We start from the raw sequence: 12,319 nt of genomic DNA, 5'->3' as shown, positions 1-12,319 counted from the left end.
TTAACAAAATTTGTCTTTATTGAGTTCTCTTATGAGTATGTTGAAGAGCGTGTATTTCCCTTGGCAATTGCAATAGCAGCCGACAATAGGTTTCCTTTAGGACCAATGTTTCTCGGTCATGTCTATCGTCTGCTTGACTACATCGTTGTTGATGAGTTACAGAGTGTTGGGTGGTGTGGAGTTACTACTTTGGTTTCTAGCACTTTTCTGCAAGTATTCATCTGGGAATGGTTCAAAGGGCTAAAGGTGGAACCCCTGACCATGAGTCTATCCTTCGAATTATACAATAATGACAAGGAAGGCAGCAAGCAAGCACAGACTGAATATTTGCCGCTGGTACTTCCTCTGCTGTGTCGCTGGTTAAAAAAGAAGCAAGATAAGACAGTGTTTGCCTCAAGTATGTTGGATGATGTAAGTAGTTTCATTTGGCAGCCCTATCTCCAGCCTTCTGAGTTTTAGACCTTTTCATTTTCTGGTAGAGAAGAGCAGTGTGCTACGGCTCTCGGTCGTGTTGAACTCTACTTGACTATTTGCCCAAATTTTATCCCATCCATCAGTGAGGATAAGGAGGACTTGGATATTTTCACTGTTGTTTATTCTCCTGATAGAGTGATGCGACAACTTGGTTACCTTCAAGATGTTCCCTCGCCTCCACCTCGCTATCTTAACTCGAAGATTAGGAATTCTTCTCCTGTGGAGCTTAGATGTGTACTTGATTTCGCTGGCAGAATTGCGGACCTCCCATCTCAATTGCCAGGGAATGCTGCAAATGCTAATGTTTTCCATGCTTATAGTTGTTATTGGATGGGGGTGTTGTGTAGGTTCAGGCTCTTTGTGGAAGCCAACACCCCTAAGTTGGAGTTGGGACCTATTACCAGCAGTAGGTTGGCTAGTCCCAAGACTGTACTGACTTATGCTGAAAAGCACAACCTTACTTATACTGAAGTGTACAACGATGGTACTAGAAAGATTTTCGGCTATTTAGAAGGTTCTGAAGCTAAGAGTGTGAAGAGAGAGGGAAGAAAGCATGACAAGAAGGAAAGTGACAAGGGTAATGTGAAGGAACAAAACACCCAAAAACCTATTCGGCGTTTCAAGCCCAAAGTGGATTTTGATAAGTTCATGCATACGACCCGTCATGGAGTCAAGTTGATGATTCCCCCAAGCACGTTGCTTCAAAAGAACAAGGAGGTGAAGAAGAAAACATCTTCAACTTCCCGAGTAAGTGGTACTTCTCATGCAAAGCAAGAGAATGCTAAAAGTTTTGAAGTGAAAAAAGGGACAAAGAGGAAGGCTGATGTAGATTTTGGTGTCCCTCTTCGTCGAAGCAATTTGTAAAGTCTATGAGTTCTCCTCCTCCTCGTGGTCCTCCAGTTTATGTTGAGTTGCCCGATATGGAGTCCGATCATGGAGAGGGTTCTCACGGGGGTCGAACTGATTCTTCTAAAGAGGACCGTACTAATTTTTCAAAAGAGGCATCTGATCATGTGTCTGAAATGCCTCTCAAGGATGTAATTAATCAAGATGGCGACGATCAGGTTGTTTCTTCTTCTTCCTTCCCCTTTTTTTTTTTTTTACAACGACTTCTCCCCCCCCCCCCCCCGACGACGGCATGAGCAGTGGTGATAACCAAGTGTGTATCATCCTTATTGCTCACCTGCTGCTTTCTTTTTTTATATCGTAAAGATTCTTCTTTCACTCCTTTTTTTTTTTTGTAAATTTGATGATGTTACTTCTTCGTAGGTTATCGAAAACAGCGGTGTGAGCAATGACAATAAGGTATGTCCCAGCTATTCTTTTTCCTCTTTATATGTGTCACATGCACGGAGATTCTTTGGCTCACAAAGTATATTCTTCTTAGGTTGACGCGGCGTTCGAGCCTTTGCAGCAGAGCCCAAGTGAGGATGAAAATAATGATCAGGTAGCTTGTTTATTCGAAACCGAAAGCTTGGATTTTTTTTTTTTGCATTGGCGTGATGATGTGCTTTTGAGTTGGAGCCCTTAGTCTTTTATTTGCTTGCTGCCATGTGTTTAAAATACTTTCATGCATGTTCATTAGATCCTTAGTTTATGATAAAAGTATGAAAGAGTAGTTAAATGAGTAATGACATAGAGATTAGATAGCTAAATAAGCTGATGTGTTAAAATTAATGAGGCATGTGTGCGTATGTGTATTGGTTTAATGGATATAAGCATTAGGTGGTTGTAGTATGCATATTACGTTTGCTAAATAACAAATGAGTATTTGAGAGGACAAGATGCACGGTGATTTGAAATCAATGTTTAATTACTATAGCTGAAAAGTCAAAGTGTTGCGTTTGCTTGCTAAGTCGTGGGACAAAGAAAATCATGTAATCAAATAATTGACAGAAGTAAAACTAAATGAAATGTAACATATAAATTGATAACGTCTGTATTAGTTATTTGAAGTGTGTGTCATATAGTGCATGACTTTTGTGTTAAGAATGGTGATAAAATGCCTGCAACATTGTGTGAAAAAAAAAAGAAATAAGAGTGATGAAAAGAATAGAAGGAAACAAATGATTTGATAATTGAAAGATGAGAGAGATGATTTGCTGCTGGGAACAGCAGCAGGAGTAATACTTTAGCGTGGGAAAAAAAAGAAAAAAAGAAATAAAGTGTGTTTTGAAAAACCATGAGTACTAAATAGCGTGAACGAATAAATTTGCAAGTAAGATGAGTTATGATGAAGCAAGTTCTCAGGTAAAATAACTCATGTGTAACAAAATAGAAATGAAAGAGAGCAAAATTGGAATGAGATGCACCTTTTGCTATGATTCTGGTTATTTGCTTGGAGTAACAGATTAGGGAATAATCGCTTTCTTCTCTTGAGGTATGTTGCATTACTCGTGCGTCTGTTTTTGTGTCTATTTTGATTTCTTGGTCCTGCTTGCAAAGTGTGTTTGAGCATCGCGGACAGATTTTATTTTTTTACGATAATGCAGCATGACGTTGAAATATTTATGTGTACTGACTTTATGCTTTCCCAGCCACCATAGTTTGTGGTAATACTGCACTTGGTACTGCCGCTGTTATATGATAGTGAGTTTTGCCCCTTTGATAATGCGAACTGTGAAAAGCATGTAATATTTCACAGGATCACATATTTTCCTTTTCTTATGATTTCCTCCCTCTTTTTTTTTTTTAGGAGCAGAATCATCCTTCGGATGTCGGTGAGAGTAATGACGGGGTTGGTCATGACACAACGGTACATGCTTTATTGGTTGAGTCTGATAAGCATGCTCCAAAGGTTGATAAGATGACTATCATTGAGACTCAACCGAGAGATGTCCAAAGGCTGAGCTGAAGGGCGATTGATCAATGGCGGTTGAGCGCACAATCCCCTCTAGGCCGCCAAACCCGAGCCGCTCGCAGAGGTGATAAAGAAATCCCCGCTCATGATCAGTCAGGAACTCTACATACGCGGCAAATGAGTCCAGGTCGCTCGCTTGCACCTCTCCCTCAGCAACCACAGACTCCTTGGGCGGAGCCTGTCTTACCCTCTTCTGCTGGCGAGCCCCAATGGTCTCCGCGTCATCCGTCTCCTCCTCTCCATCGGAGTCATTTTGGCGACGCTTCCTCTGAAGCACCACCCGTGTGGATCCAGCGGTGGCAGGCCTCGCTCCCCGCTGCGGCTCCAGCACCGCAACAGTGACTTTCTCCTTCTGCGGCCCAAGACAGTTGGCGGGCTGTCTCTCCTTTTGCTGCACAGTTGCAGCAGGCGCCTTACTCCATCCGGAAGCCCCACGGCCCACGCCAGTTCCCTCCTGAACGACGGGCGACCCATCGGCGCCAAGATGAGAGTGATGCGGCATCGGTAGCACCACGGCAGCCTCAGACTGGCTTAGCGCCAGTGTCTCGGGATCAACGACGGTCTTCTGGGCCGCCACCCCAGAGGCATACATGCTCTCCAGGAAGTTCTTGATCTCGGCACGATCCATGGCTTTCTCGAACGCCTCACGGCTCGCTCTGTTTCCCTGCAGAGATTCTATATAAAAAAAATGAGTTAGCCTGACAAAGCAGTGAAGTAAAACACACTTCAGCGGAAGATACTTACCGAGGGCTCGTGTCAACTGTTGATCGACCAATAGCTCCCACCCGGTTAGTAGGCGAAGATCCAACAAGTTGCGGTTCTGCCAACAGCCTCGAATCCTTGCTACGCGGCACTCCTCTTCACGGGTTAGGTTGTAGCGCAGACCCGCTACAAAAAAAAAAAAAAAAAAACGAAAGTCAATTACAGCGGAAGTAATTATTGTGCAACAAAAACCATGGGTAGCGGGAGCCAGCGACAACCTCGGATAGGTTGGAATTCCGACTTAATCCTAAATGTCGGCTCCTCCTCATTCGACCCCGCCTGATACTCCCATCTGGCGGTGGCAACACAGAAGGTCCCCAGCCAGGGTGACATAGAGTCTTTCAAGTTCTCGATTAGTTTGGGCGCCCCCTGGTGACGAGTCAGATTCACTTGCCCGCTACATCCTTGGCGCTTCACGTACACCAACTTGTAGAAGTACAGCACCTCCGCCACGGTTGGACCCTCGCAACCTGACAGACGCCACATGTTAGGGCAAATTTGCCTAAAGGTGAGGCCGAACTCGCAAACAAGGATCTGGAGGTTTGGCAGTAGCAGGAATGTCACTCCCTGGCAGAAGATCGCCTCGTGCACGGCGGCGTGCCCCGCTGGCAGGAACGACAATCTCTCATCCTTAAGCGGCGGTCGCAGCTTCACTAGACCTGGCAGGCGGAACGCCCGCTTCACTCGGTTGACGGCGGCCACCGCCATCGGTCCTCCCGCCTCGTCAACCGCCGTACCATCGCTAAGAAACCATGCCGACTCAACCTCTTCCCCGCCAGCCTCTCCCACCCCATCAGCGGAGCCGCTAGCGGCGCTATTACTCGCCAGCCTCTCCTCCCGCCTTAGAACTCTCAGGACGACCAGCACGACCCATGGCAACTTCCCAAGGTATGGTTTGCAGCGGCATGATGTCTAGCGGTTCGGACAGTGAGGTTCCTGCAGGGGCAGACGGACGCAAAGAGTCAATAAACACCCTATCCGCCACGTTGAGCGACACGTCAGACCCGGAATCCTCACTGCTCGAGATCTCTACGACGCTAGCCATCCCAAACCCTAAAACCCAAACCAGTCAGTTCACACAGGATATAAACTATCCCTATGTCAGTAGCATCCAAGAACATCAAGAACAATTTCCCAGAAAACGCCAAAACAAGAACAAAACGAACCCCATACACTCAGCCCAGATTCGACCATCTAGCAAATCCCTAAACCCCAACGTGCTATCAAACACCAAAACCCACCCCCAAAACTCGCTTTACACCCTCAGAACACGCCGGAGAAGAACAGAGCAACCCAAATCAAAAACCCAGAAACCGACAGAAGCAAATAACGCAGGAATCCAATAAAACAGGGATGAGATTCAAAATACCAACCTCAAAGGTGAAAGCCTTGGTACTATCGAGGGCGCTTGTCTTCACGACAGGAGATCTTCGTGCTTCGAACGCCGATAACTTCAAGGAATCGTCGCACTCTTCTTATGTGAACACGAGAAGCTTGAAGACGACGATACTAGGTAAAAAGTACAAAGTGTCAAACCCTCCAGATTTCCCTCTCTTTTATGTCAACATCAAACTAATCTAGGCCGTCCACTAAAAAATGACATCGCACTACAACCATACACGTGTCCCACAAACGCACTTACTCTCCGGATTAACCGAGGCAACGCCTCGGTTACAAAATCAATAATTACTCGCATTAATGGCGAGCAGACGGGCGTGCTGAAGAGACGTTATCTCGCATGCTAACCCAATCGGTGACGACCACGTGTCGGGCAGTCACAAGAAACATCCACTCGAAGCAACCATGGAAGAGGAAGACTACCAATCGACGAAGTCTCCGCTCGGCGCAACTCCGCTAGCGGAACTTCTCACTTTCATCTTGCAAGCGAGATAGTCTCCGCTAAGTGCAACTCCGCTAGCAAGACTTCTCCCTCGGCACATTGGAGACAAGACCGTCACCGCTGATTGCTACGCCATTTACCAGGCTACCGCCAATGGCGAGCCCTCGCAACATCGCATGTCACTTATCATCAGCGGAGGGACTTCTGCCAACGGCGATTTCCGAGGCAACGCCTCACTTTGACAACGACCGCAATGCGGCGTTGCAGTCAAAACATGGTCCTCCGGGACAGGTAGGGGGACACGTCAACAATCTTCGACGGCCCTGATCAGGCATGTTGACCCCCGTCACTTGGGTATCAAAGATTGGGTTCGCTACCCAACACCCTCTGCTCAGCGCAGCTCCCCGCAACAAACAATATACCGACTTAACTGGGGAGTGGGGGACTCCCTGGGGGGCCTAGCAGAGGCCCACCCGAAAGGGTACAAAGCGTTCGTTCAATAAGTCCATGGTTCACAATGCACTGACGCTAATTATGCTTTGCCAAAGACTGGCGGAAGCGACGCTTCGAACCGCTAGGCAACTCCCCAACCAAGATTGCCCTCCTTGACTGGGGACTTGGGGGACTTGTACTTACATAGGCATTTGCAAGCATAATTAGCTATAATGAGCCACACTCATGCTACCGCCAGCGGTACCAACTCCCGCCAAAGGAGTGACCTACGGGTACACAGCCATGCGGGCTACCGCCTGAGCCCCGGCTTACCCCCAGATCACCGCTGACGCACAGCCATGCGCAGCGCCAAAACAGCATCAGAAGCTCCAGAAGCTGGGACTGAAGCATGTCAGTCCCACATCGAAAACATGAAGAAGATCAGCTCCTTCTTCACCTATAAAAGGTTCTCTCTTCTCTCCTCATTAATTACTCATTCAATACTTACCTACTGTTACTTTGTCAACATAAATACATTGACTAACTTAGGCATCAGAGAAGAGAAGACCGCCCAACGCGGTCTCCCTTTGAGGCCCTCTGTATTTTACTTGACAGGTAGCGAAAACTTTGAGAACATCACAAGTATCGGTCCGCCCATCGGACCAGCGTTATCAAAGGTTTAGCTACCGCTGAACTTTAAACGTTAACAATCTGCATGATGAGGCAAAGAAAATCAAAATTGGATGTAGTACAGTTAACCATGATTTTAATATTCAAAAAAGGTCTCTTTACCATGGATGTCATGCCAAATGGTGTTCTCTTAGTTTTTGTCCTCCAAATATGGATTCTTCAAAGCTCAGTTGCAGTTCATACCTGAAACATAAAAGAATGACGACATCATTTGAAGGTTATAGTAATAGCATACTTTTGTAAACATGCAAAATAATATCGAATTCTACTTTGTTAAGGCAAAAAACGACATGTATTGACAGGTAGAGAACCATTTAATAGTAACATCACAGCTAGACAATTACCGAATGTCAAGGCCCTGATTTCCTGAGTTAATGAATTGAAGCTCATGCCTCTTGATTCACCCCTTCCCCCAAAGTAGGCATCAAAAACGTCAAAAGGATCCACCTAAATAATAGTGATCATTCATCAGAGTGCGGTTAACACGATTAGTGCCTTCAGTAAAAAAAAAAAAGCTAAAGAACTACTACTGTGTATACATGTTTGTGCATATATGGAAACGAATAAGGAAGCATTGATGCATCATGCAATATACTCGTTGTTCTTAAAATTTTAACATAAACAGTTGGCACACTTTAACTCATCAAGATAGTACTCAATCTTTGTTTATAATCAATTTCTTTTAGCAAATAATCAGAAAATAGTCCCAAGTCTTTCCAAATATTTTCTTTTAGCAAAAACAATAGTAGTGTGTGTAGAGAGAGAGAGAGTAGAGATGGAGATGAGAGACGATATACAGATAATAAAGCACAAAAACAAAAGTGAATTAGATATGATGGATCTTGCACTGCTATTGTTTTATCCTCCCCAAAAAGAATCTGCCAAAAGTGAATAAACTGCAATGCCCACAAATTTTTATTTATTCTTTATCAATCAATCAATCCAATTGACAAAAAAAAAATGAAAAAAAAAAACACACAAATTTTGTAAAAGGTGGCTATATCTTTTTATAGACCAAAAGACCAAGAAACTGGGATACATATGAAGAACCAAGAATAGGATAAATAAAGTACCAGTCATGGAGGCGCTTGTGGAGGTTAATGGTGAACACTCTAGTGATTATAACATTCTGGCAAACAATCCCTTGCCATTATAACACGGTAAACACAGAGAAACACTTTAATGTTATTATTTTTATTTTTAGCTTATTGCAACTTGCTAAAACTATGATTGGGGCTACGCCAAACCAACCCCACAACACAAAACCATATAACCAGATGTGCCAAAACCATATACCATTTGTAACCCAAAAACACACCTTTACTGTGCCCAATGATTGCACTTGGTACACGATTTGCTCCAGAGAATTGTTGGACTACAGCATGCAAGTCATCGTCCTCTATACGATAGGGACTATACTGAAAGGTACCTTCACTTTCCTGAAAACAGAAATACCACAGCTAAATCAGCACCAAGATATTTGAGTATGCATTAATTAACGTACTGAAATTGATCATAAAACATGTTAAACTTAAGTACCAAGGTCCACAACCTTACCCATTTCCAGCAAAGTCAAAAAGGAAGGAACTAATTCCTTCATTTTCCAATGCAACAACAATATGTGTAAAACTAGTCGTTTCTTGGAAATCAAAATAGAGGCTATAAATCTGATTATGAAGCCTACCCGGCATTATAGTTTTCATATGAATTAGGTACTCAACTACGAATTAGATATCTAACCAATCAAAATTCCAAAGCTATTTTCTAAATCTATGAAGCCCCCCAATAGTTGCACTCAAATCTGCATATTATATGAAGGATTACAAAGTCAAACACAGAACTGAATTGCACAATCTATATGAGCAAAATGACGATACCTTAATATATGGTTATGAACAAAACAACTACCTCTTTTCCTGATTTCAACAATGTTGCTCATTATGAACTAAATAAAAAGTTGAGGGATTTTGACTTACAATCTTGGTAGGATGTTGCCAGCATGCTGAACAAGGTTGTACAGATCAATGATCGAAACGCCATGCCTGCTCTCATCCTTGAAGAACATTTCCAGCTTCCTCAACTCATTGAACGCTCGCATATATGTCAAAATCGAGTCATGGTGAGGATACAACTAATACAGCCAGACCAGGGGGGAAATGTATTAATCATGATCAAAAGAGTTGGCTCAAGTTAAGAGAATATAGTCAACCAAGGCTCTTCAGAATCATTGTAGAGAACTCAGAACATACATTTAGGAAAATTGCTTACCAAGTCAGCAATTAGATTCAGCCAAGTCTAGAATGCAACCACAAGGCTTATCAAGGGGCCTTTCAACCACCAATATATAATTCAAACTAGTCCGTATTACAATAATGTCTCATTAATATATACAATTGCAACAGAAGAATGAAAAAAAAATCAAATAGAGAGACATTTGAATTCAAATAGAAGAAATCCAGTCACAAATCTTCAAAGACATAAGACCCAGTTCACAAACGGTACAAAGATATAACAGAATATTAAACAAAAAGATAAATCCCTAGAAATCCTTTTCTGATGAAATCTCAAACAGACAAACAGACACATGAATCAAAATAAATAAAGAAATAAATCTTCAGACTCATGTGTTGGTGCATACCTCAGCTTCGCAACAAACGATTTCTCAGCTTCCTCTATATGGTCCTGCAACAAAAATCAATGAATCACCAAAAAATTCAAAATCTCAAAAAATCCCCAATTCTCAAATCCAACCACAAAATCAAATCTCCAAGCTTGCTTACCAAAAACAAACCTATAATCCAGGATATCGAAACCAAATCGTAATTTGCTCAGCTCGAAGCCCATAACACAGCGGCTAACTCTGGGATCTCTGTCCAGCAAATTGAGGTCTAGTGACACGGTCACCGGCTCGTATGGGCTGTCCAAGGTGGTCGGAATTCAGGGCTCGACCCACCATGATTCGCGAACAGAATAGAGGAGTGAGGGAGAGAGCCTCGAGATTCGGAGCTCGAAGAGCATCTGAGCCGAGTATTTGAGAGCGTGTCTAAGATTGTTCGCGTCCTGAGAAAAATTGAAATAAAAAAAACTAGGTTTTCAGAGATTGAAGAATTGTATGAGTCTAATAGAAATAGGATTAGGAAATGGGAGTGAAACCTTGCGAGAGGAAGGCTTAGCTAAGAGAATAACCGGTGAAAGAGAGAAGGAAACGATGGACTGATGGAGCTGAAGGACTTGAAATTGAAGGGACTGATGACAAATTGAAGCGAGATGGTCTTTAGTTTGCCGAACCCAAACCACTGCCAATCTCTTTAGCACAATTTGGGGATTCAGCAAAAAACATGATCCCAATTTTTCAAAGAGAGATGGAGGAGAGAAAAAGTGAATTAGGGGCACCGCAGACAATTTTAGGCGGAGGAGGACGATGAAGGATAGCAATCTAAATCTAATTGAGAGAGAGAGAGAGGGTCGAGAGGCTAGCTAGGTTTTGTTTTCTTTCTTTTCCCTTTTGGACACGATGTGGCATGTCAATTAAACCTAGCAAAAAATTCAAAGTTATTCACACAATAGAAACCTCACCAACTGTTGTCTGAGTGTAGCACTAAAAATCAAAATGTGAAATCATGGAGGGAAACATGGCACCTACAGCATTTTGGCTCAAAATGTTACCGCCCAGTTCCAAGTTCACACAACAGAAAAGCTTAAATCTGTTGTACAGTTTCTACAGCTTGCACTAGGCCTATCTAGGGGAAGACATTCAAGCAAGCTTCCTCAAACTTTGGTGCTCATTTTTTCAATCATACAACGGAAATAGTGAAACCCGTTGTACCTAGTAGCCCAAATTTCAGTGTTTCAAGAGGCACCCAAGACTCCAGAGTGGAGGGAAATCTGCCGCTAAATTTTTTAAGACTCAGACGACAGACAATACTTAATTCCGTTGTGCAATGTAGTTCTGATAAAAAAGTTATCACTTTGTTGACATTCACACAACAGAACATCACTAATACCGTTGTACAATAGAGTTTACTTAAACACACAACAGATGATTTCTGTTCCGTTGTGTGATTAGTGTTGTGTGATTAACTTTTTGTAGTAGTGGAGGTTAGTGATAGACAATCTAAATCCTAACTTTCATCCATTTGATCACTAGTTTAGTTTAGAGTAATTTAGTTTACATTTCAGCATCTAGTTGTTTTTAATTCAAAACTATCTTCAAAAACCAAAATCAAATCACTACTCTATCTAGCACATACTCACCAAGAGCCTAGATTTCCTTCTGAATTTAGGTTTGTGATTGTACATTTGCATATTCTACTTCTCCTTAGGTTCACACCCTAGCTAGTGAAAGAAATCCAATCCGCGTGGGTTCGACAACCTTTCTTAAATTTCTATACTATTACTTGTACCCCTTATACTTGAGGGTGGCTATTTGGCTAACACCTATACATATATTTTGGAAACGATAGGACATTGGCCGCTCTCTTGAACAGAAATATGGACCATTAATTGTCGAGCTTCAATTTTCATGGGTTGCGAAGCTTCACTACTACAGAAATTGAAACGGACAACGGGAAAAAACTGTCGTCTGATTTGGAGGCTGACCATCGTATATCGAGGCGCCATTTGATGAAGGTCGATTGTAGGGAACCATCATATGAAGGGATCAGCAGTCTGTCGACAACATTAGCTGTTGTGTGACTGTTCTTCAGACAACGGACGACTTTAGAAACTGTTGTGTGATTGCGATTTAGAGGTCACTTTATTTTATGGCCGTTGTGTAAGTTTTATTCACACAACTGTTTTTTCATAGCATCCATTATCTGTTTTGAGTTCAGACGACAGTTTTTATTTTGAGATTGTTGTGAATATTGTGTACATACGACCGTTTTTTTGTGTGGTTATTGTTGTCCTAATAGAATGATCAATGCATTATATTTGCTGGATGTGGAATTAAAAATGACCAAATTAACAAGAAAATAATCAATATATATATATATAGAAGAAATTGTTATAATCCACATCATGCACCAAAATGGATTGTGCAAAGATAATCTATTATCCACAACAGGAGTACATCTAATAGTACTCTCCTAGCAAAATACATCCAGAAATTTACTTGAGTGTCTAGCTTTGCTGTTCTCATGGCCTCATTGGAGTCTGAGGAGTTTGAAGTTTGAGGAGCTCCCAGACTCTACACTCAATATCTTATGGAGTTTCTTCAATAGCATTAAAACTAAATTCAACTTTTCTTTTAGCATGTGCTT

General features: G+C 42.5%; 1 protein-coding gene across 9 annotated transcripts; it reads right to left on the bottom strand.

Moving 5' to 3' along the window:
- Nucleotides 1–1,613: 1,613 nt before the first annotated feature.
- LOC133739350 (uncharacterized) lies at nucleotides 1,614–10,545 on the bottom strand. Of its 9 annotated transcripts, none has more exons than XR_009860570.1 (10): nucleotides 10,212–10,545; nucleotides 9,839–10,118; nucleotides 9,035–9,740; nucleotides 8,377–8,497; nucleotides 7,403–7,505; nucleotides 7,161–7,241; nucleotides 4,315–7,079; nucleotides 4,079–4,222; nucleotides 2,787–4,009; nucleotides 1,614–2,480 (listed from the first exon to the last, which is right to left on the bottom strand). XR_009860570.1 is itself a non-coding variant. In XM_062167102.1 (10 exons), exons 8-10 carry the CDS (start codon nucleotides 4,802–4,804, stop codon nucleotides 3,288–3,290), a joined length of 1,356 nt encoding a protein of 451 aa, XP_062023086.1. In that variant the 5' UTR covers nucleotides 4,805–7,079; nucleotides 7,161–7,241; nucleotides 7,403–7,505; nucleotides 8,377–8,497; nucleotides 9,035–9,412; nucleotides 9,697–9,740; nucleotides 9,839–10,118; nucleotides 10,212–10,545; the 3' UTR covers nucleotides 1,614–3,287. The 9 variants fall into 9 exon arrangements, 6 of the variants coding, with proteins under 6 accessions (XP_062023086.1, XP_062023085.1, XP_062023088.1 ...); XM_062167102.1 differs by having other exon boundaries at nucleotides 1,614–4,009; nucleotides 9,035–9,412; nucleotides 9,697–9,740; XM_062167101.1 differs by having other exon boundaries at nucleotides 1,614–4,009; nucleotides 9,035–9,189; nucleotides 9,697–9,740.
- Between the last annotated feature and the right edge of the window lie 1,774 nt (nucleotides 10,546–12,319).

This window comes from Rosa rugosa, chromosome 3 (genome assembly GCF_958449725.1).
Source record: "Rosa rugosa chromosome 3, drRosRugo1.1, whole genome shotgun sequence".
Classification (NCBI taxonomy): Eukaryota; Viridiplantae; Streptophyta; class Magnoliopsida; order Rosales; family Rosaceae; genus Rosa; species Rosa rugosa.
Note: the sequence above shows the minus strand (reverse complement) of the source record. Positions and strands in the feature narration are given on the sequence as shown.